The sequence below is a fragment of the Denticeps clupeoides genome, chromosome 11 (assembly GCF_900700375.1).
Source record: "Denticeps clupeoides chromosome 11, fDenClu1.1, whole genome shotgun sequence".
Taxonomy (NCBI): Eukaryota; Metazoa; Chordata; class Actinopteri; order Clupeiformes; family Denticipitidae; genus Denticeps; species Denticeps clupeoides.
Window position 1 is genome coordinate 22,270,379 of NC_041717.1, and position 17,225 is coordinate 22,287,603.

Below are 17,225 nucleotides of genomic sequence, written 5' to 3' on the forward strand. Positions count from 1 at the left end.
CGCTTTAATTCCAGCGAACGTGACCACGCCCACTACCGACACCAACATGCAGGTTATCAGGCGCTTTAATTCCTGTTACCGTGACCACGCCCACTACCAACACCAACATGCAGGTTATCAGGCCCTTTAATTCCAGTTACCGTGACCACGCCCACTACCAACACCAACATGCAGGTTATCAGGCGCTTTAAATCCAGTCAACGTGACCACGCCCACTACCGACACCATCATGCAGGTTATTGGCGCTTTAATTCCAGTAAACGTGACCACGCCCACTACCAACACCAACATGCAGGTTATCAGGCGCTTTAAATCCAGTCAACGTGACCACGCCCACTACCGACACCAACATGCAGGTTATTGGCGCTTTAATTCCAGTAAACGTGACCACGCCCACTACCAACACCAACATGCAGGTTATCAGGCGCTTTAATTCCAGTCAACGTGACCACGCCCACTACCGACACCAACATGCAGGTTATCAGGCGCTTTAAATCCAGTCAACGTGACCACGCCCACTACCGACACCAACATGCAGGTTATTGGCGCTTTAATTCCAGTAAACGTGACCACGCCCACTACCAACACCAACATGCAGGTTATCAGGCGCTTTAATTCCAGCGAACATGACCACGCCCACTACCCACACCAACATGCAGGTTATCAGGCGCTTTAATTCCAGCGAACGTGACCACGCCCACTACCATCATGCAGGTTGTCAGGCGCTTTAATTCCAGTAAACGTGACCACGCCCACTACCAACACCAACATGCAGGTTATCAGGCGCTTTAATTCCTAATGAACGTGACCACGCCCACTACCATCATGCAGGTTGTCAGGCGCTTTAATTCCAGTAAATGTGACCACGCCCACTACCAACACCAACATGCAGCTTATCAGGCGCTTTAATTACTAGCGAACGTGACCACGCCCACTACCATCATGCAGGTTATCAGCATTTATTTGAGGTGTTCTGATTGGTGAACTGGTGAATGTGTCTTCATTAGTGAACACAACCCATTGCCATGTGACATGCAGTCTTTAAGAAGTCCCGCCCCCTTGATGATATTCATTGGCCGGCGAAAGAAAAGTTTCAAACTGAAAGAAAGGCTGAACTGCTGCCAGGGAATAAAAGAGCCGTTTGGTGGAGCCGGACGTCAGCTGTAGATAAGAGGCTAATGTCTGCTGATTTGCTACTGACCTGTTCAAATTCACCATTACAGGAGTACCGGTAGGTTAAAGGTGATTATCTGAGATGGGACCCACATGAACAAACTCTACACGTTGGGCCGCGCCTCCAGATGCATGGATGGTGTATAGAGTTTATGCTGCTGCTGCTGCTGCTCAAGTTCAGTCATCCACATGCTTTCCTGAGAATTCAGAATCCCGCCACCGTCCCAACTTCCGCCCGCTGTTACGGCGTTCCGGCCGTCGCTGCCTCGTTTTCAGAGTCGGACCTGATTTGGTAGGAATTGGACGAGCTGCGGCTTCTGCTCGGAGTGACATCAGATCATCTGAAAAAAGTCTGCATTATTTAAAATATTGTGCTCTTTGCTGTAAGAAACAAAACCGCAGACAATAAAAATATTGCATTTCTCCAGAACCCCCCGGAACCAATACGCTTGATTTAAATATTACTATATTGTAATTGTAATTGCTGAAAAGCGTCGCATAAAAATGTACAAAACGTTTTTCTTGGTTAATTGATCGTTTTTTTTTTTAACGCCAGGCTTGTCTGATATAAGTTATTATTGGTAAATATGCACTTTTTAAAAATCTGAAATCTAAGGCCGCGTCACAGCTAGTAACAGCGTCTCAGGCCACCGTCCCGACAGGCTCCGCCTCCTTCACAAGCCCCTCCCCTGCTCTCAGTTGCCGGTGAGGTCCTCCAGCAACGAGTCCACCGTGCAGATGAGCCAGCGGCGCAGGGGACAGTAGTACTCGTGGTGGAACTGCTCGAACTCGGGCGTCTGCCGGATGTCGTGCAGGAAGGAGACGTCGATGTCCGACTCCAGCAGCACCAGCAGCAGCGGGAGCGCCACGAGCAGGACTCCCGTTGCCACGGCGACCAGGCGGGCGGCGCCACGCAGCCAGGCGGCGACCTGCTCTTGGCCGGGGCGCGGCCGCTGTGCCGCAGCCACCGGTGCGGGTTCCACTGCGGCGGCCCGGCGCTCGTACTCCGCGCGGAGCTCCGCCTGCAGCTCCGGGTCATCGTGAAGCTCCCTGAGCATGTGGGCGGGGCTTTGGAAGAGCATAGCCACGCCCCCTTCCTCATACTGCACTGGCGTGGGCAGGGGGCTGCAGCAGGGCGTGTACACCATGTCGGAGATGGTCAGGCTGCCAGACATCTGGTCATCTTCTCCCTCCTTCCCTTCCCCTTCGTCTTCATCATGGCTGCAGCGCTCATCGGCGCCCTCTGCAGGGAACTCCTCGCCCACTCGAACCAGGGTGTTGGGCTCCGCCTCCTCAAGCTCCACCTCCACGTTAGTGGCCTGCTTCAGCGGCGAGAGATGGACTGGGTCCTTCAGAGCAAGAAGACCTGCAGCAGGTGGCACAGAGAGAGAAACGCGGTGAAGGTCACGGTTAATGATGCAGGAGATCGGTTTTCTTTACAGTTCAAAAGGGAGACGGGACCAGGCTGATGTTGCCAGATTGGGAGGTTATAAATTCGGATTTATTGGGAAGAATTACTTGTATTGAGGAACACAAGTCTTATCTAAGCATGTTAAGTGTGTGTTTTGGCACATCTTTGTACATTTGTGGAGTGAAAAAAAAAACAACCCAAATCTGGCAACACAGAGGGTGCCAATTCGCATCCAGCCGACTGTTTTTTTTTTGTTTTTTTTAAATTGAAGTGATTGTCACATGTGATACACAGCAGCACAGCACACGGTGCACCCAGTGAAATTTGTCCTCTGCATTTAACCATCACCCTGAGTGAGCAGTGGGCAGCCACGACAGGCGCCCGGGGAGCAGTGTGTGGGGACGGTGCTTTGCTCAGTGGCACCTCAGTGGCACCTTGGCAGATCGGGATTCGAACCGGCAACCTTCTGATTACGGGGACACTTCCTTAACCGCTAGGCCACCACTGCCCCTGTTAAAGCGGGCCGCATGGATGTCAGTGCCCTGCTGTGCCCACTGCGCCATACGGCGGGCGCTGAGTAACCGGGGGCTAATTTTAGCCCCAGCTGCCTCCCTGGTGCGGATTAAGACGCGCCTCGCGGCTAAACTGCGACTGACGTGCGCGGCTCCACACTTCTATTCTCATGTACGTGCACATACCGCCTTTCCTCTACAGAAGGCCGTATTCCAGCATACGGCAGACACAGGTCACAAATGGAGCAGCGTTCACCTTCCTTCTAAAATGCCTACAGTCCCTAACGGTCCCTTCATTAAGACAACAGCCAGCCATCAGACATTCATCCTTTCCTCCATATCAGAACGTGGGCTTGAGTTTATGATTTTCTGCAGTGTGGTTCTGCGTCCATAACTTGATCCAGAAGAAAGAGAATATGGCAGCATGCGGCCGTAATTCAAGATGCGTTAAAGCCAAAGATGAAACGTCTCCTCCTCCTTTCCCGCCTGGATTTCCTGCCGCATTACTGCACTGATCCCAGATCAGATGTCAGTTACGCGAGCGCCCGTCTTGTCCCTCCTCACGCCTCCTCCCTGTTCCCCCGCTACACTGCAGAATTCCGACTGAAGCGGGGTTGAAATGCCGCCCTTCATCCCGCGGTTCCTCACCTGAGGACGGCAGCGGCACCATCAGATAGAGACGATCAAAACCACACCCCGAAGGGTTTTCAAATATATATTCAGTACCTGCAATTTTACACACTCTCACACACACACACACACACACACACACACACACAGTTGTACCAGCTCCAGAGATTCGGCCACCATGCCCCAGCAGACGGACGTACACATGCCGCTCGGTGTGGTTGGCCATTCGCAGCCGGAGGTTTTGGCGCGTGGTGATCTTCACCTGGCAACGCAGGCCGTCGGCCTGCCCATCCGAACCTTCATCCAGAAGCTCGGTCAACACCTCCTCCATCCTCCTCAGCACACGCCAGCCTGGCGCCAGCACCCTGCGACCTGCTCCACGATGTGGCTCACACTGCCCTTCCGCGGGGTTTAACACACACACACACACACACACACTCTCTCCCATGTGAGTAAAATGTCAGAGCCGAGGGTTTAAGGGACGGATCAGCCCAAACCCAGCGCAGCTCTATTTATACCCCAGTACCCTCAACACATGGTCCAGCTAATCTCTGTACTGATTACAGGGGGAGACCCAGGAGAGCATCTCCTCCACACACACACACACACACGGTGGCCTAGCGGGTAAGGAAACTGATCCATAATCAGCCAAGGTGCCACCGAGGTCCCCTTGATTAAGGTCCCGTCCCCACACGCTGCTCCCCGGGCGCCTGTCATGGTGCCCACGGCTCACCAAGGGTGACGGTTAAATACAGAGGACACGTTTCACCGTGTGCTGTGTTTGCTGTGCTGCTGTGTCACGTCACCTTCACATTCAATTTACGCAGCTTTGGGGAAAAGGACCGGCTGAGCTAGTAATATTTCCCGTCACTCGTGTACTTTTTCATTTTAAATGCATGGATTTTACACTAATAAGACGATTTTTACTGAGTAATTCTTTACAGGGATTTACAGACGTGTTAAAACCAGCGTCCAGGTGTGAACGTCCCTCCTGTCCTGTCAACTCGCAAAATAAGGATCCCGTGTGGTCACCATCCCACACACAGCGTGAGAGTCGAGCAGCTGCCCCCTCCAGTCGGAGCTTCTATAAATACGCGAGGAAGTCCTCACGTCCCGCCAGGACACCTGCGAAACCTGCCAGCGGGGACACGTACACCTGACCGCGTGTGTACGCTCACTACTACACCGATTGTAGCCTGGTGGGAAATCAGAAGAGCACAAAGTCCCAGGTTCAAACCCCACTTCCTACCATCGTGTCCCTGAGCAGGACACTTAACCCTGAGCGTCTCCAGGGGGGGGACTGTCCCTGTAACTACTGACTGTGAGTCGCTCTGGATTAGGGCGTCTGGTAAATGCTGCAAATGTAAATGAGGGTGTGAGCTCTTACTGAGGTCCATGTTGGTCTCTTTGTTGTCTCTGAAGGAGGACAAGGCCGGTAGAAGTGGCTCCATGTTCATAATCAGCTGTTTGTGGCTCAGTGAACAGAAGCTCCTGCTTTGGCCAAGATGTGACCTGCGAGATGGAGAGAAAGACAGAAAATACATGAGGAACATCTCCACAGAGGGACGAAAAACAAGACTCTGGACTTCATGTTGAGCTTCTTGAGGAGCTTCTAATCACGATGATTTTAATGAAGCGTTTGCAGTGGGCAGGACCAGACAGTGGAACCTGGATGGTGAGGGTCTCTGACCTGCAGACCTCGGGCGGCTCTCTCTGGATCTTCAAGCTGGCCTCGATCACCTCCTTAGCCACCCGACCGCTGTGGGGAGGACAGGAAGAGGCTGAACACACTGAGCTCTGTCAAAGTCCATGTCCTGTAATGTACCCGGCCTGAATTATTGAAGGTCTCATGAATAACGACTTCGGGCAGAAGGACGGGAGGAGCCTGACCTGTAACGAAACCTGGTCCCCTTGAAGAAGATGTTGCTGCTGCAGACGGTTTTAATTTGGCTGGACTTCACACATCTGTAGTGGAGAGAGGAGAGAAAGACGCGTCTCCACCCGACCAAGTCCAAACAGCTCTCTTCTCATCTAGTCACGGACGTGAAGACATCTTCTGGATTTAGCCTTGTTTCTTGGCTTGTAATTATTTCTGGTGCCCAGAAGATCTTGTAAACAAAGTTTAAAAAGGGGAGGAGCCTGTAGGCATGATTGACAGCTGCTTCCTTTGGACCCGTAACCAGACAATCTGGGGACTCACTTGTAAAACGCCTGGTGCTCCACCCCACACTTCCACAGGTGTTTGCATGCTGCTGGCGTGGAGGTGTGGAAGGTCAGAACGAGTTTCTTCTGCAGAGAGAGAGAAGCGGTGAGAAGATGAGTGACAGCCGACCGACACCTTCCCTCTTGTGGATGTGCGGGAATGTTTTTGGCAGGAAGGGGGTGAGATGCCAGGGCCACCAATATCTCTTCATGCCGCTAATGTAATTCCACGAAAATGTGAACGTTTGAACAGATCTGGCGCCCCTGCTGGCTGGCCGCAGATCTGTTCTTAGCCCCGCCCACCACCAGAGTCGATTCTTTAACTTCATCTTCATCATGTCACTACACTGCAGCACCTGATGTAAATCGGATGACGATGAAACTCTGGAATGCTGGTAGTAGCCTAGCGGGTAACACACTCAACTGTGAACCAGAAGACCCAGGTTCAAACCCCACTTACTACCATCGTGTCCCTGAGCAAGACACTTAACCCTGAGTGTCTCCAGGGGGACTGTCCCTGTAACTACTGATTGTAAATGTAAATGTAAACTCTGCAACTCTGTTGGGCTGGACGACTGGTCAGAATTCTCAGAACGTTAACATCAGATTGGAAAATGTAGAATCAACCTCAATAAATCATAGAAATAAAAAATGTAAACATAAATTAGACATGATCCTGCGAGATTATATCCGGGTGAATCTGGCCTTCAAGCGAAATTAAAGAGACTTGATGTCAACAATTCAGAGCATGGATGATGAGACCAATAACACCTGGCCACCCGAGTCCTCCGTCCAGACGTGTGCAGGACGTGCTCGTCCCCAACAGCTGAGATGGAGGATGATGGAGGTGGATTTCGGCGCGGTACACAAGGTACATAATACTACTTATTACCACGAAGATGTCATCCGGGGAGGTCACGTGAGACGAATGCATGAATGATTTAATGCCCCTGCTGCACTTTCTGGATGAATATTAATCTGTAATTCTTCTACGGTCCAATGTTGTTACAGAATATAAAATATTACGTAATGTTTCATTCATGCAATCTCTTCTTTTTGAGAATATAATTAGTTAACATAAATAGGAGGCGAAGGGAGGAGTTTATTAACCTTCTGCTACACTGTTACTATGGTTACCAAGTGCACAAAACATGATCCCAAAATACCGGAAATGGCAGTAGAGGCATCTGAATAAATACAAACCAGGGCCACGTTCAGTTTGGGTGTGACAGTGAGACGTGTGACCGTGGAGGGAGCAGGAACAGGAAGAGGGGGGGTATGTGAGAGAGAGAGAGAGAGAGAGAGAGAGAGAGACAGGTCATGGAATGTTATGGAAAGCGTATGCAGTTACTCACCAGCCATGTGTAAAGCAGACAGACAGAACAAAGAGAGAGAGAGACACACACACATAACACCGCATTTTAATCTCCAACACAATGCCACTCAGCAGGCATGATGGTCATGAAGCTGGCGTGAAAGGAGGAATGGACAATATCTCATTTCCTATGATGAAGTATGAGTGTTATTAATCTATAAAAACCTGCCTGGAGTCCATGCTTAGTCCTGTGAAGGAGTGTAGTGGGTGAAGATTATCATGAATTATGCAAAACTGGAGATGGATTTTAGAACAAATTCATGAATCTTGGCGTTCTGATCAAGCACTGAATTTATTTGTGTCACGTTGGCCACGCCCCCCGCCGCCCTGTGACCCACCTCCCTCTGGAGTCCGATCACGTAGAAGGCTTTCCCCTCGAACTTCAACTTGCTCACGTCCTCCCTAGAAGACACAGACGTCCTGGGTCACCGCCACAGAGCACCGGCCAGGCACACGCCAGACAGGTCAAAGGTTACCATTTCAGAAGGTGGATGCGCTTGTTTCCCTGGAAAACCACGAAGCCTCTGGCGGTGAATCCCAGGAAGGCCGTGACTCCGGTGAAATCCTGAGAAGAAGCGGCTACAGTCAGATCCTGCGCTCAGCGCCGTTCACCGTGAATTATTAACGCCACATCACATCCGGCCGCTTCGCCGCCGGCCCTCGCAAGCAAAACGCTTAAGTGGACAATTTTGTGCATAATTCAGGGACACGACGCGGCAGGATTATAACCCGAGCGAGAACTGCATTCAAAAACCAACGTCAAAGTGGACATTTCTGAGGATCCATGAATGTCAGTGGGCGGTGGTGGCCTAGCGGGGACGGTGGTGGCCTAGCGAGGGCGGTGATGGCCTAGCGAGGGCATTGATGGCCTAGCGGGGACGGTGGTGGCCTAGCGAGGGCGGTGATGGCCTAGCGAGGTCGGTGATGGCCTAGCGGGAACGGTGGTGGCCTAGCGAGGGCGGTGATGGCCTAGCGAGGGCGGTGGTGGCCTAGCAAGGGCGGTGGTGGCCTAGCGAGGGCGGTGATGGCCTAGCGAGGGCGGTGGTGGCCAAGCGAGGGCGGTGGTGGCCTAGCGGGGACGGTGGTGGCCTAGCGAGGGCGGTGGTGGCCAAGCGAGGGCGGTGGTGGCCTAGCGAGGACGGTGGTGGCCTAGCGGGGACGGTGGTGGCCTAGCGAGGGCGGTGATGGCCTAGCGAGGTCGGTGATGGCCTAGCGGGAACGGTGGTGGCCTAGCGAGGGCGGTGATGGCCTAGCGAGGGCGGTGGTGGCCTAGCAAGGGCGGTGGTGGCCTAGCGAGGGCGGTGATGGCCTAGCGAGGGCGGTGGTGGCCAAGCGAGGGCGGTGGTGGCCTAGCGGGGACGGTGGTGGCCTAGCGAGGGCGGTGGTGGCCAAGCGAGGGCGGTGGTGGCCTAGCGAGGACGGTGGTGGCCTAGCGGGGACGGTGGTGGCCTAGCGAGGGCAGTGATGGCCTAGCGAGGGCATTGATGGCCTAGCGGGGACGGTGGTGGCCTAGCGGGGGCGGTGGTGGCCTAGCGAGGGCGGTGGTGGCCTAGCGGGGACGGTGGTGGCCTAGCGGGGACGGTGGTGGCCTAGCGAGGGCGGTGATGGCCTAGCGAGGGCATTGATGGCCTAGCGGGGGAGGTGGTGGCCTAGCGGGGACGGTGATGGCCTAGCAAGGGCGGTGGTGGCCCAGCGGGGACGGTGGTGGCCCAGCGGGGACGGTGGTGGCCCAGCGAGGGCGGTGATGGCCCAGCGAGGGCGGTGGTGGCCCAGCGGGGACGGTGGTGGCCTAGCGAGGGCGGTGATGGCCTAGCGAGGGCATTGATGGCCTAGCGGGGACGGTGGTGGCCTAGCGGGGGCGGTGATGGCCTAGCGAGGGCGGTGATGGCCTAGCGAGGGCGGTGATGGCCTAGCGAGGGCGGTGATGGCCTAGCGGGAACGGTGATGGCCTAGCGAGGGCGGTGGTGGCCTAGCGAGGGCGGTGGTGGCCAAGCGAGGGCGGTGGTGGCCTAGCGAGGGCGGTGGTGGCCTAGCGGGGACGGTGGTGGCCTAGCGGGGGCGGTGATGGCCTAGCGGGGGCGGTGGTGGCCTAGCGGGGACGGTGGTGGCCTAGCGGGGACGGTGGTGGCCTAGCGAGGGCGGTGATGGCCTAGCGAGGGCGGGTGGTGGCCTAGCGGGGACGGTGGTGGCCTAGCGGGGACGGTGGTGGCCTAGCGGGGGCGGTGGTGGCCTAGCGGGGGCGGTGGTGGCCTAGCGGGGGCGGGTGGTGGCCTAGCGGGGGCGGTGGTGGCCTAGCGGGGGCGGTGGTGGCCTAGCGAGGGCAGTGATGGCCTAGCGGGGGCGGTGGACATGCAGAGGACAAATTTGCAGAGGACAAATTTCACTGTGTCACTGTATGCTGTGCTGCTGTGTATCACTTCACTTTGTCTGTCGAACACAGAACTCAATGTTAACAATGTTAACCCAACTTCAGCTCTCTTACGTATCGTGTGTACAGATCGATTTTGTACCTTACAAGGATGTGGGTCAACCCCGTAGGTGTCGAGCGTGTGCGCCCGCTGGAGCAGGTTCAGCTCTGCCATGGCCGGAGTCTGCCCCCTGTTGGACAGGAGGACACGTCAACTCGGGCCTCCTGGGAATTTTATTCCATTCCGAGTGTGAACGGACAGCACGACCGATCCGGTCCCCGGACAGAATTCCGGACAGTGAGAACTCCCACCTTCCCGAGACAAAGCCTCATACCACACACTCAGCTAAAAATATTACAAATTACTTCCAATTCAACTACAAGTTCTGCATATTATCCATCGTTCACCACTCATGACGAAGGTGTTCTGTTACATCACGTCGTATTTCGTTGTCTGTAAGGATGTGATATGTACGAACTGCAGTGCATGCTGGGAAGTCTTGTCTCACCTCATCTCGTTCTTGTGGATCTCCATGATCCTCCTCTCCAGCCGGAGCGTCTGCTTGGGGAAGAGCTTGAATTCGGCGATGTAGTCTGCCGGGTGCTCGTCGGGGTCGTACTCCCCGAGCTCAGCTGCAGCGGGGGAGAGGGTCGCCCCGTTAACACCCGGCCCCGTTAACACCCGGCCCCGTTAACACCCGGCCCCGTTAACACCCGGCCCCGTTAACGGGGCCGGGTGTTAACGGGGCCGGGTGTTAACGGGGCCGGGTGTTAACGGGGCCGGGTGTTAACGTGGCCGGGTGTTAACGGGGCCGGGTGTTAACGTGGCCGGGTGTTAACCCGGCCCCGTTAACACCCGGTCCCGTTAACGGCGGCGGTGGCGGCGGACGGACTCACCCTGCACGATACAGGCCCCCACGTAGGCAGCGTCGGCGAACGGGCACAGGAGACGGCCGTGGTACGCGTCCCGCTTCAGCTGGAGGTACAGCAGGTACCTGGACACGAAAAGTCCCCACGTATTACAAGGCTGATGCGTTGCGGCATTATGACATGATGTCATGACTTTGTGCACAAAAAATGTTACAAACAACACAGAAAGATTTAATGAATAATTATCATATACAGTATTATTATTACTATTATTGTATTATATAGAGATATAATATCCATGTTTTTGCACACGACAAATCCCTGAAGCATCACAATGTCATTTACAGACGTCCTTATCCAGACTTACAGTCAGTAGTTACAGGGACAGTCCCCCCCTGGAGACACTCAGGGTTAAGTGTCCTGCTCAGGGACACGATGGTAGTAAGTGGGGTTTGAACCTGGGTACGCGAGTGTGTTACCCGCTCATCTACTACTACCACTCGTTTCTCGGAGTGCTCGTATACGGTGAGATGACAAAGTTCACTTTCACTTTGAATTTATTGTGAAGTGGCAGTAAAGGCCACTAATCGTATCGTACATTCATCCCAAAACGATCCCTATTCACCCCCTGCGGCTGTAATGACGGACGTTACCCACAACCCCCTTCAGGCCCGTTCTCCCGCTTCCCACAATCCTACCGCTGTGACGCCACCCTCAACATCCAGAACGGACCATTGCCATGGAGACCAAGCTCAACCAGAAAAGGAGCCGTTGCCATGGTGACCGTCACCACACAGAGCCGGATTGTTCTTCAAACGCGCCCAGATCAAGCCAGCTTCAGAATATCTGCACTTCTGTTTTTTGGGTTGAAGATGAAGAAGAACACGATACATCATGCAGCACTTCATGAATTAAACAGAAACCTCGGCGTGTTCCGTATGCTCCGCCCCTCCACGCGCTCCACCCTTCCACACGCTCCGCCCCTCCACACGCTCCGCCCCTTCCACGCGCTCCGCCCCTCCACGCGCTCCACTCATCCACGCGCTCCGCCCCTCCACGAGCTCCACCCTTCCACGCGGTCCACGCGCTCCGCCCCTTCCACGCACTCCGCCCCTCCACACGCTCCGCCCCTCCACGCGCTCCACCCTTCCACACGCTCCGCCCCTCCACACGCTCCGCCCCTTCCACGCGCTCCGCCCCTCCACGCGCTCCACCCATCCACGCGCTCCACCCATCCACGCGCTCCGCCCCTTCCATGCGCTCCGCCCCTTCCATGCGCTCCGCCCCTCCACGCGCTCCGCCCCTCTGCACGCTCCGCCTCTCCACACGCTCTGCCCCTCCATGTGCTCCGCCCCCCTACTTCTGTACTCCGCGTGTCTCCGCATGAATGTGTCCCGTCCCCACACACTGCTCCCCGGGCGCCTGTCATGGTGCCCACTGCTCACCAAAGGGTGATGGTTAAATACAGAGGACACGTTTCACCGTGTCACCATGTGCTGTGCTGCAGTGTCTCACACTGACAATCACTTCACTGTCACTTCACCGCCGCCAACTGCTTCGCCCTACTGGCCTCCCAGGGCGTAGCCACGGTCCTGTGGGACCCTGACACCCATCAGCAAACGCAACAACACCGTTTTTATCCACCCGCTGTTCCACACCGTAGGTCTACGAATGAAAATAAAAACCAGCTGGTGCATTCTGGGTACTCGCTGGACTGACTCAGGGACCATTACACACTGCCCATCAGACGCAGAAACGATTAATCACAAGATACCGCGGCGTTCCTCCACTGGATCTCCACACGTTTTGGAGAAGGGAGGAGCCCAGATGTTACCTGGTCAGTTCCTCCTTGATCTTGATTGGCTCCTGAGGGTAGAACTTCACTCTGAAGCACATGGTGTAGGGCTGCTGGCCTGCAGAAACACACATCAACACAAACATCCCATTCCGTCAGACCAGGACACGGGGGGACACAGGAAGGTGGAGACGGGCCACGACTTACACTTCATTTGTCGGACCACGGGCTTACTGGGGTCCAGCCAGTGCTGCTCCAGGGAAAAGAGGGACGAGAAGGAGAGAGAGGCCGCAGTGAGCGGGTGAGGGAGCTGTGGACGCCGGAAGTTCTGAGCTCGTGGTAGAACCACCCGAGCGGTTCTCCATGGAAACCATGCGAACATGAGAATAATTCACTCGTGCACACACACACGCGTCTGCGCGTAATTACAAAGCAGCATCTACAACACAAATACATATTATATAAAGGATGTATAAAAAAGCGAATTAAGGTCCTTTTAAATCCTCTCTGAGATACGAACACACGGTGACGGTGTTGCCATGGCAACCCTGCGGAGAAAAGGCGGCGACGTACCCTCTGCTTGTCAGGGTCCACGTATCTGATGCCGAAGTAGTCCCTCTCCAGAAGGTTGTAGTGGTTGCACACATGATCCAGCAGGAACTGGCCTTTAGTGTCCCTCTGCAGAAGGACACAAGATCGAGGTCATGGCCCGGTTCACACCGCTACAAACACCATCACAAGTCCACCGCCCTGCTCACGGACCTCCTGGCCCCTGCAGACCAGGACCAGTCCCGTCCCCCGACCGCGGCCACGTTCTGAAGAACGTCCTGGATCCTGCTCAAGATCCTCCTCCCGAGGTATCAGGCCAGAAAAACGGAGAAGTGCAGCGCCGTCACCGTCACCGTCACCGTCCAGCCCGGACACGCTGCTCCACCATAAAACCAGGCAAGCGGAATTTCTGCTGAACGGCAGGAGGTGGTGGACAGGTCTTCCGCCCGGAGAGGCTGGACATGCTGACGTCCAGATAAGTGAAGTGAAGTGATTGTCACTTATGAAACACAGCAACACAGCACAAGGTGACACGGTGAAACGTGTCCTCTGCATTTAACCCTCACGCTTGGTGAGCAGTGGGCACCATGACAGGCCCCCGGGGAGCAGCGTGTGGGGACGGGACCTTCATCAAGGGGACCTCAGTGGTTTCGAACCGGCAGCCTTCTGATTACGGGGCCGCTTCCTTAACCGCTAGGCCACCACTGTCCCCAATCATGTGACGTCCACCTCTCCTTCTAACCAGTTCTGAAGGGACAGAATTTTGATCTTGGCCCCGCCCACTTTATATAAGATCAGTTCACTGGAGAAAATCCGGAGATCCAATAAGAACCAGGACGCCGCCACCCGCTCCCAGCATGCATCAGGAGACGGAGATAGGGACAGAGAGCGAGAGGGAGGACGACACGTGTCCTGCATTAAATATTTACCGCAGCTTCGTGTCTCTACTTCATCTCCCGTAATGGGGCTTAAGTGCTCCTACTCGCCCGCCCGCTCTCTCTCTCCCCCCTGTAGGCCACGCCTACTCGAGCCGCCCCGGTCCCGCCGTTCCTGTACCAGGTTTGGGGTTCGTATGTGAATATTCGTATTTTATCACCACGAAATTCCAAGCAGCTTTTTAAACGTAATTGTCTGCCTCCCTTTAAAATATAAAATAATACAATTACATGTCCAGCTCTTCCCAGAGCGTCCCACAGTCAGCAGTGACGGGGACCGTCCCCCCCACAGTGCTAGTAGGTGGGGCTCGAACCTGCGACTCTGCGTCTTCTGATTCGCAGGCGAGAGTGTCCCCCACCAGCCAAAGGTCTACAGATGGTGTGAGGACGAGGTGGTGGACATTGGTGGACAAGACTGCTGTTTACACACACACACACACACACACACTCCGCCCAGTCAGCGCTTCTGCGTCTCTCCTCTCAGGACCGGACAGGAGGTCCAGCCCAGCGCAGACATCATCGTCCACATCTGGACTAACGAGGACGTCACAGCAGGACCAGAATAGCAGCTCGGCTATTTATAATCCCGCAGCCGCCCGAGATCGTCCCGGCGACACGTTTACTCAGAGACGGGCGTGGCGCCGCGCCCCCGGAGAACCTTCTCCATCAGCTTCTGAACGTTGGAAGGGCGGGAGAAGAGGAGAGGTGCTGGAGAACCTGGTGAGCTGGTGAGAAGGCCGATCCGACCTTTCTGAAGAGACGGGGACGGAGACGGAGACAGCTCTTGGCTGAAAGGCGGCGTCCGCCTGATGTAATCTGGCCCGAGATCATGTTTCACGGCCAAGGGCGCCTTGGTCCACATAAATAGAATTAACAGCAGCAGCAGCATCAGCAGCTGGAGCTGGAGATGAGGCGTGGGCGCGGCTCTCCAGCTCCGAAGACCAAAGCGTCCCACAGCCCTCCTGAAATCCATCATCTGTCCATTAAGGCTTTATGAAAAATGTATACGACTAACAAGACACACACACACACACACACACACAGCAGCACGCATGACTAAATCTGAAGACCACATTCAGGCGTCTCCTTCACAAACTGTACTTTGAAGACACTTCATTTTCCATAAATAAGCAGGAGAGCAGCATGAACGTTCATGATGTTCGGAGGTGAAGCTGGAGCTGTCTTCTCCAACACACAGACTTCTAGATCCTTCTCTTCATTCCAACTGTAACACGTGCTGAATTCTGCGACCTGTCCCCTGTGTAAATGTCGCGTCCCTCTGTTGTCGCTCTTCATTCATGGAGAGGAGCCGCGATGACGTCAGCGTCATTCATAAACCGCGCAGCAGAGATTCATAACACACATAACGCTCATAACGCGGCGCGTCACCGTCCTTCATAAACCGCGCTGAAGCGCTCATGACGCGGCGCGTCACCGTGTCGCTCATAACGCTTACAACGCGGCGCGTCCACGCGTCGCTGTTAACGCTTATAACGCGGCGCGCCACCGTGTCGCTCATAACGCTTACAACGCGGCGCGTCCACGCGTCGCTCATAGCGCTAACAACGCTGCGCGTCCCCGCGTCGCTGTTAACGCTTATAACGCGGCGCGTCCACGCGTCGCTCATAGCGCTAACAACGCGGCGCGTCCACGCGTCGCTGTTAACGCTTACAACGCGGCGCGTCCACGCGTCGCTGTTAACGGTTATAACGCGGCGCGTCCACGCGTCGCTCATAGCGCTAACAACGCGGCGCGTCCACGCGTCGCTGTTAACGCTTACAACGCGGCGCGTCCACGCGTCGCTGTTAACGGTTATAACGCGGCGCGTCCACGCGTCGCTCATAACGCTAACAACGCGGCGCGTCCACGCGTCGCTGTTAACGCTTACAACGCGGCGCGTCCCCGCGTCGCAGGGCGGCCCGGTACCTGGATGCTGCACGCCAGCTCGGCGTCGTCCAGGAGCCGCACGGTGCAGCGGACATCCTGCTGGAGGGACGCGACGCTCGGGCTCCGGAGACGCAGCATCTTCATCGTCACGCAGCGCGACTCACTGGTGGCGGTGGTGGCATGTGTCGCCGGCGGGAGGAAGTGCTGCTGCTGCTGTCCCGGTATAGGAGGGGAACATGATCTCCTCCTCTCTCTCCCTCTCCTGACGTCCCCCGGATCGATCACAGCATCTCCCACAATGCACCTGGTTACGGAGACCGGGTTCAACACGTCTAGAGTTCAACCTGGACTCTAAAAGATCGATAGTTTCAGAGATCGACAATTCAGAGATTCAGAGATCTGGGATGACGTCACCGACTTCATGGCGCTGTTTTAGATAATCGAATCGGATGATCGATTTCAGCATCCTTCGCAGGATATCTGTCAGGTCTTTCTAGATTCCGGAGGAGATATTTGACTAGTTTAAGATGTCTACAACTGAACTTTGACTAGTAACTCCCGAAAAGACCGACCAGTGTTTAATAAATGAGTTTAATTAGAGATGGTGTTGGGGAGGTTACTTTTAAAATGTATTCCGTTACAGATTACAGAATACATGCTCCAAAATGTAGTTTAGAACGTATTCCGTTAAGTTACTCAACGTGAGTAACGTATTCGGAATACTTTGTATTACTTAATATATTTTTACTTTTTACTACTACATGAATGTAGCAGTCACAGATAATAAAAAAGCCCCGTTTTTCCGTAACCATTTCTTTATTTATAAAGCTGAAAAGTGGAAGAGTTTTAGACAAACATAAAATATGCCACTGAAATGTATTTACTGATATGGCCGCCAACATATTCCATCACTTAGTTAAAATAAAAAGTAGCCTTGCACACGGAAAAAAACAGCATTTTCAATGACCCTCTTCCTGATTACGACAAAAAAAGGTTAAAAAAATGTTTTTAAAGAATTTACTTCCAGATGTTTCTATAGGTTGGATGTGGAGTCTTTTGACGCTGAGAGCAGCTTGGCTGTTTGCATTGCATGGTCAGATCCGCCCATCCCTTTCTTCTTTCTTCTGGCTCTGTCGTGCTGCTCCGGGTCCACCGACGTGTACAGGACGCGCACATTAGAGCCGCTTATTGCGGGTTTTGTTGGGGTTTCCGGTGTTCTGACGATTTATGCTGCTTCGTCGGCGCCACCGTATAGGCTTCCATTTCAACTTGTGTATTTCCGATAACGGTACAAATGTAAGAGTATAAAGATCGTGGTGTAATAGTGAATTAAATCAGATTTATTTACAACGTCAGCGCTGAAACAGAGCGCAAACTTGAGGGACTGCGCATGCGCAGATCCGCTAGGTAGCACAACTCGATAGGCAGCATGTTTCGATAGAACACCTGTGTTATGCGTGGTCCACGCAGCGTGGAATT

General features: G+C 54.4%; 1 protein-coding gene across 3 annotated transcripts; it reads right to left on the bottom strand.

Moving 5' to 3' along the window:
- Positions 1 to 868: 868 nt before the first annotated feature.
- Positions 869 to 16,162, bottom strand: frmd3 (FERM domain containing 3). 3 transcript variants are annotated; one of them, XM_028997201.1, is made up of 14 exons: positions 15,786 to 16,162; positions 12,949 to 13,053; positions 12,583 to 12,625; positions 12,415 to 12,493; positions 10,608 to 10,705; positions 10,220 to 10,343; positions 9,814 to 9,901; positions 7,780 to 7,868; positions 7,642 to 7,705; positions 5,927 to 6,012; positions 5,617 to 5,691; positions 5,417 to 5,485; positions 5,114 to 5,238; positions 869 to 2,539 (listed from the first exon to the last, which is right to left on the bottom strand). In XM_028997201.1, the coding sequence occupies exons 1-14, from the start codon at positions 15,888 to 15,890 to the stop codon at positions 1,869 to 1,871; spliced, it is 1,821 nt and encodes a 606-aa protein (XP_028853034.1). In that variant the 5' UTR covers positions 15,891 to 16,162; the 3' UTR covers positions 869 to 1,868. The 3 variants fall into 3 exon arrangements, with proteins under 3 accessions (XP_028853034.1, XP_028853033.1, XP_028853035.1); XM_028997200.1 differs by having other exon boundaries at positions 5,927 to 6,015; XM_028997202.1 differs by lacking the exon at positions 15,786 to 16,162 and adding an exon at positions 13,138 to 13,271 and having other exon boundaries at positions 5,927 to 6,015.
- Between the last annotated feature and the right edge of the window lie 1,063 nt (positions 16,163 to 17,225).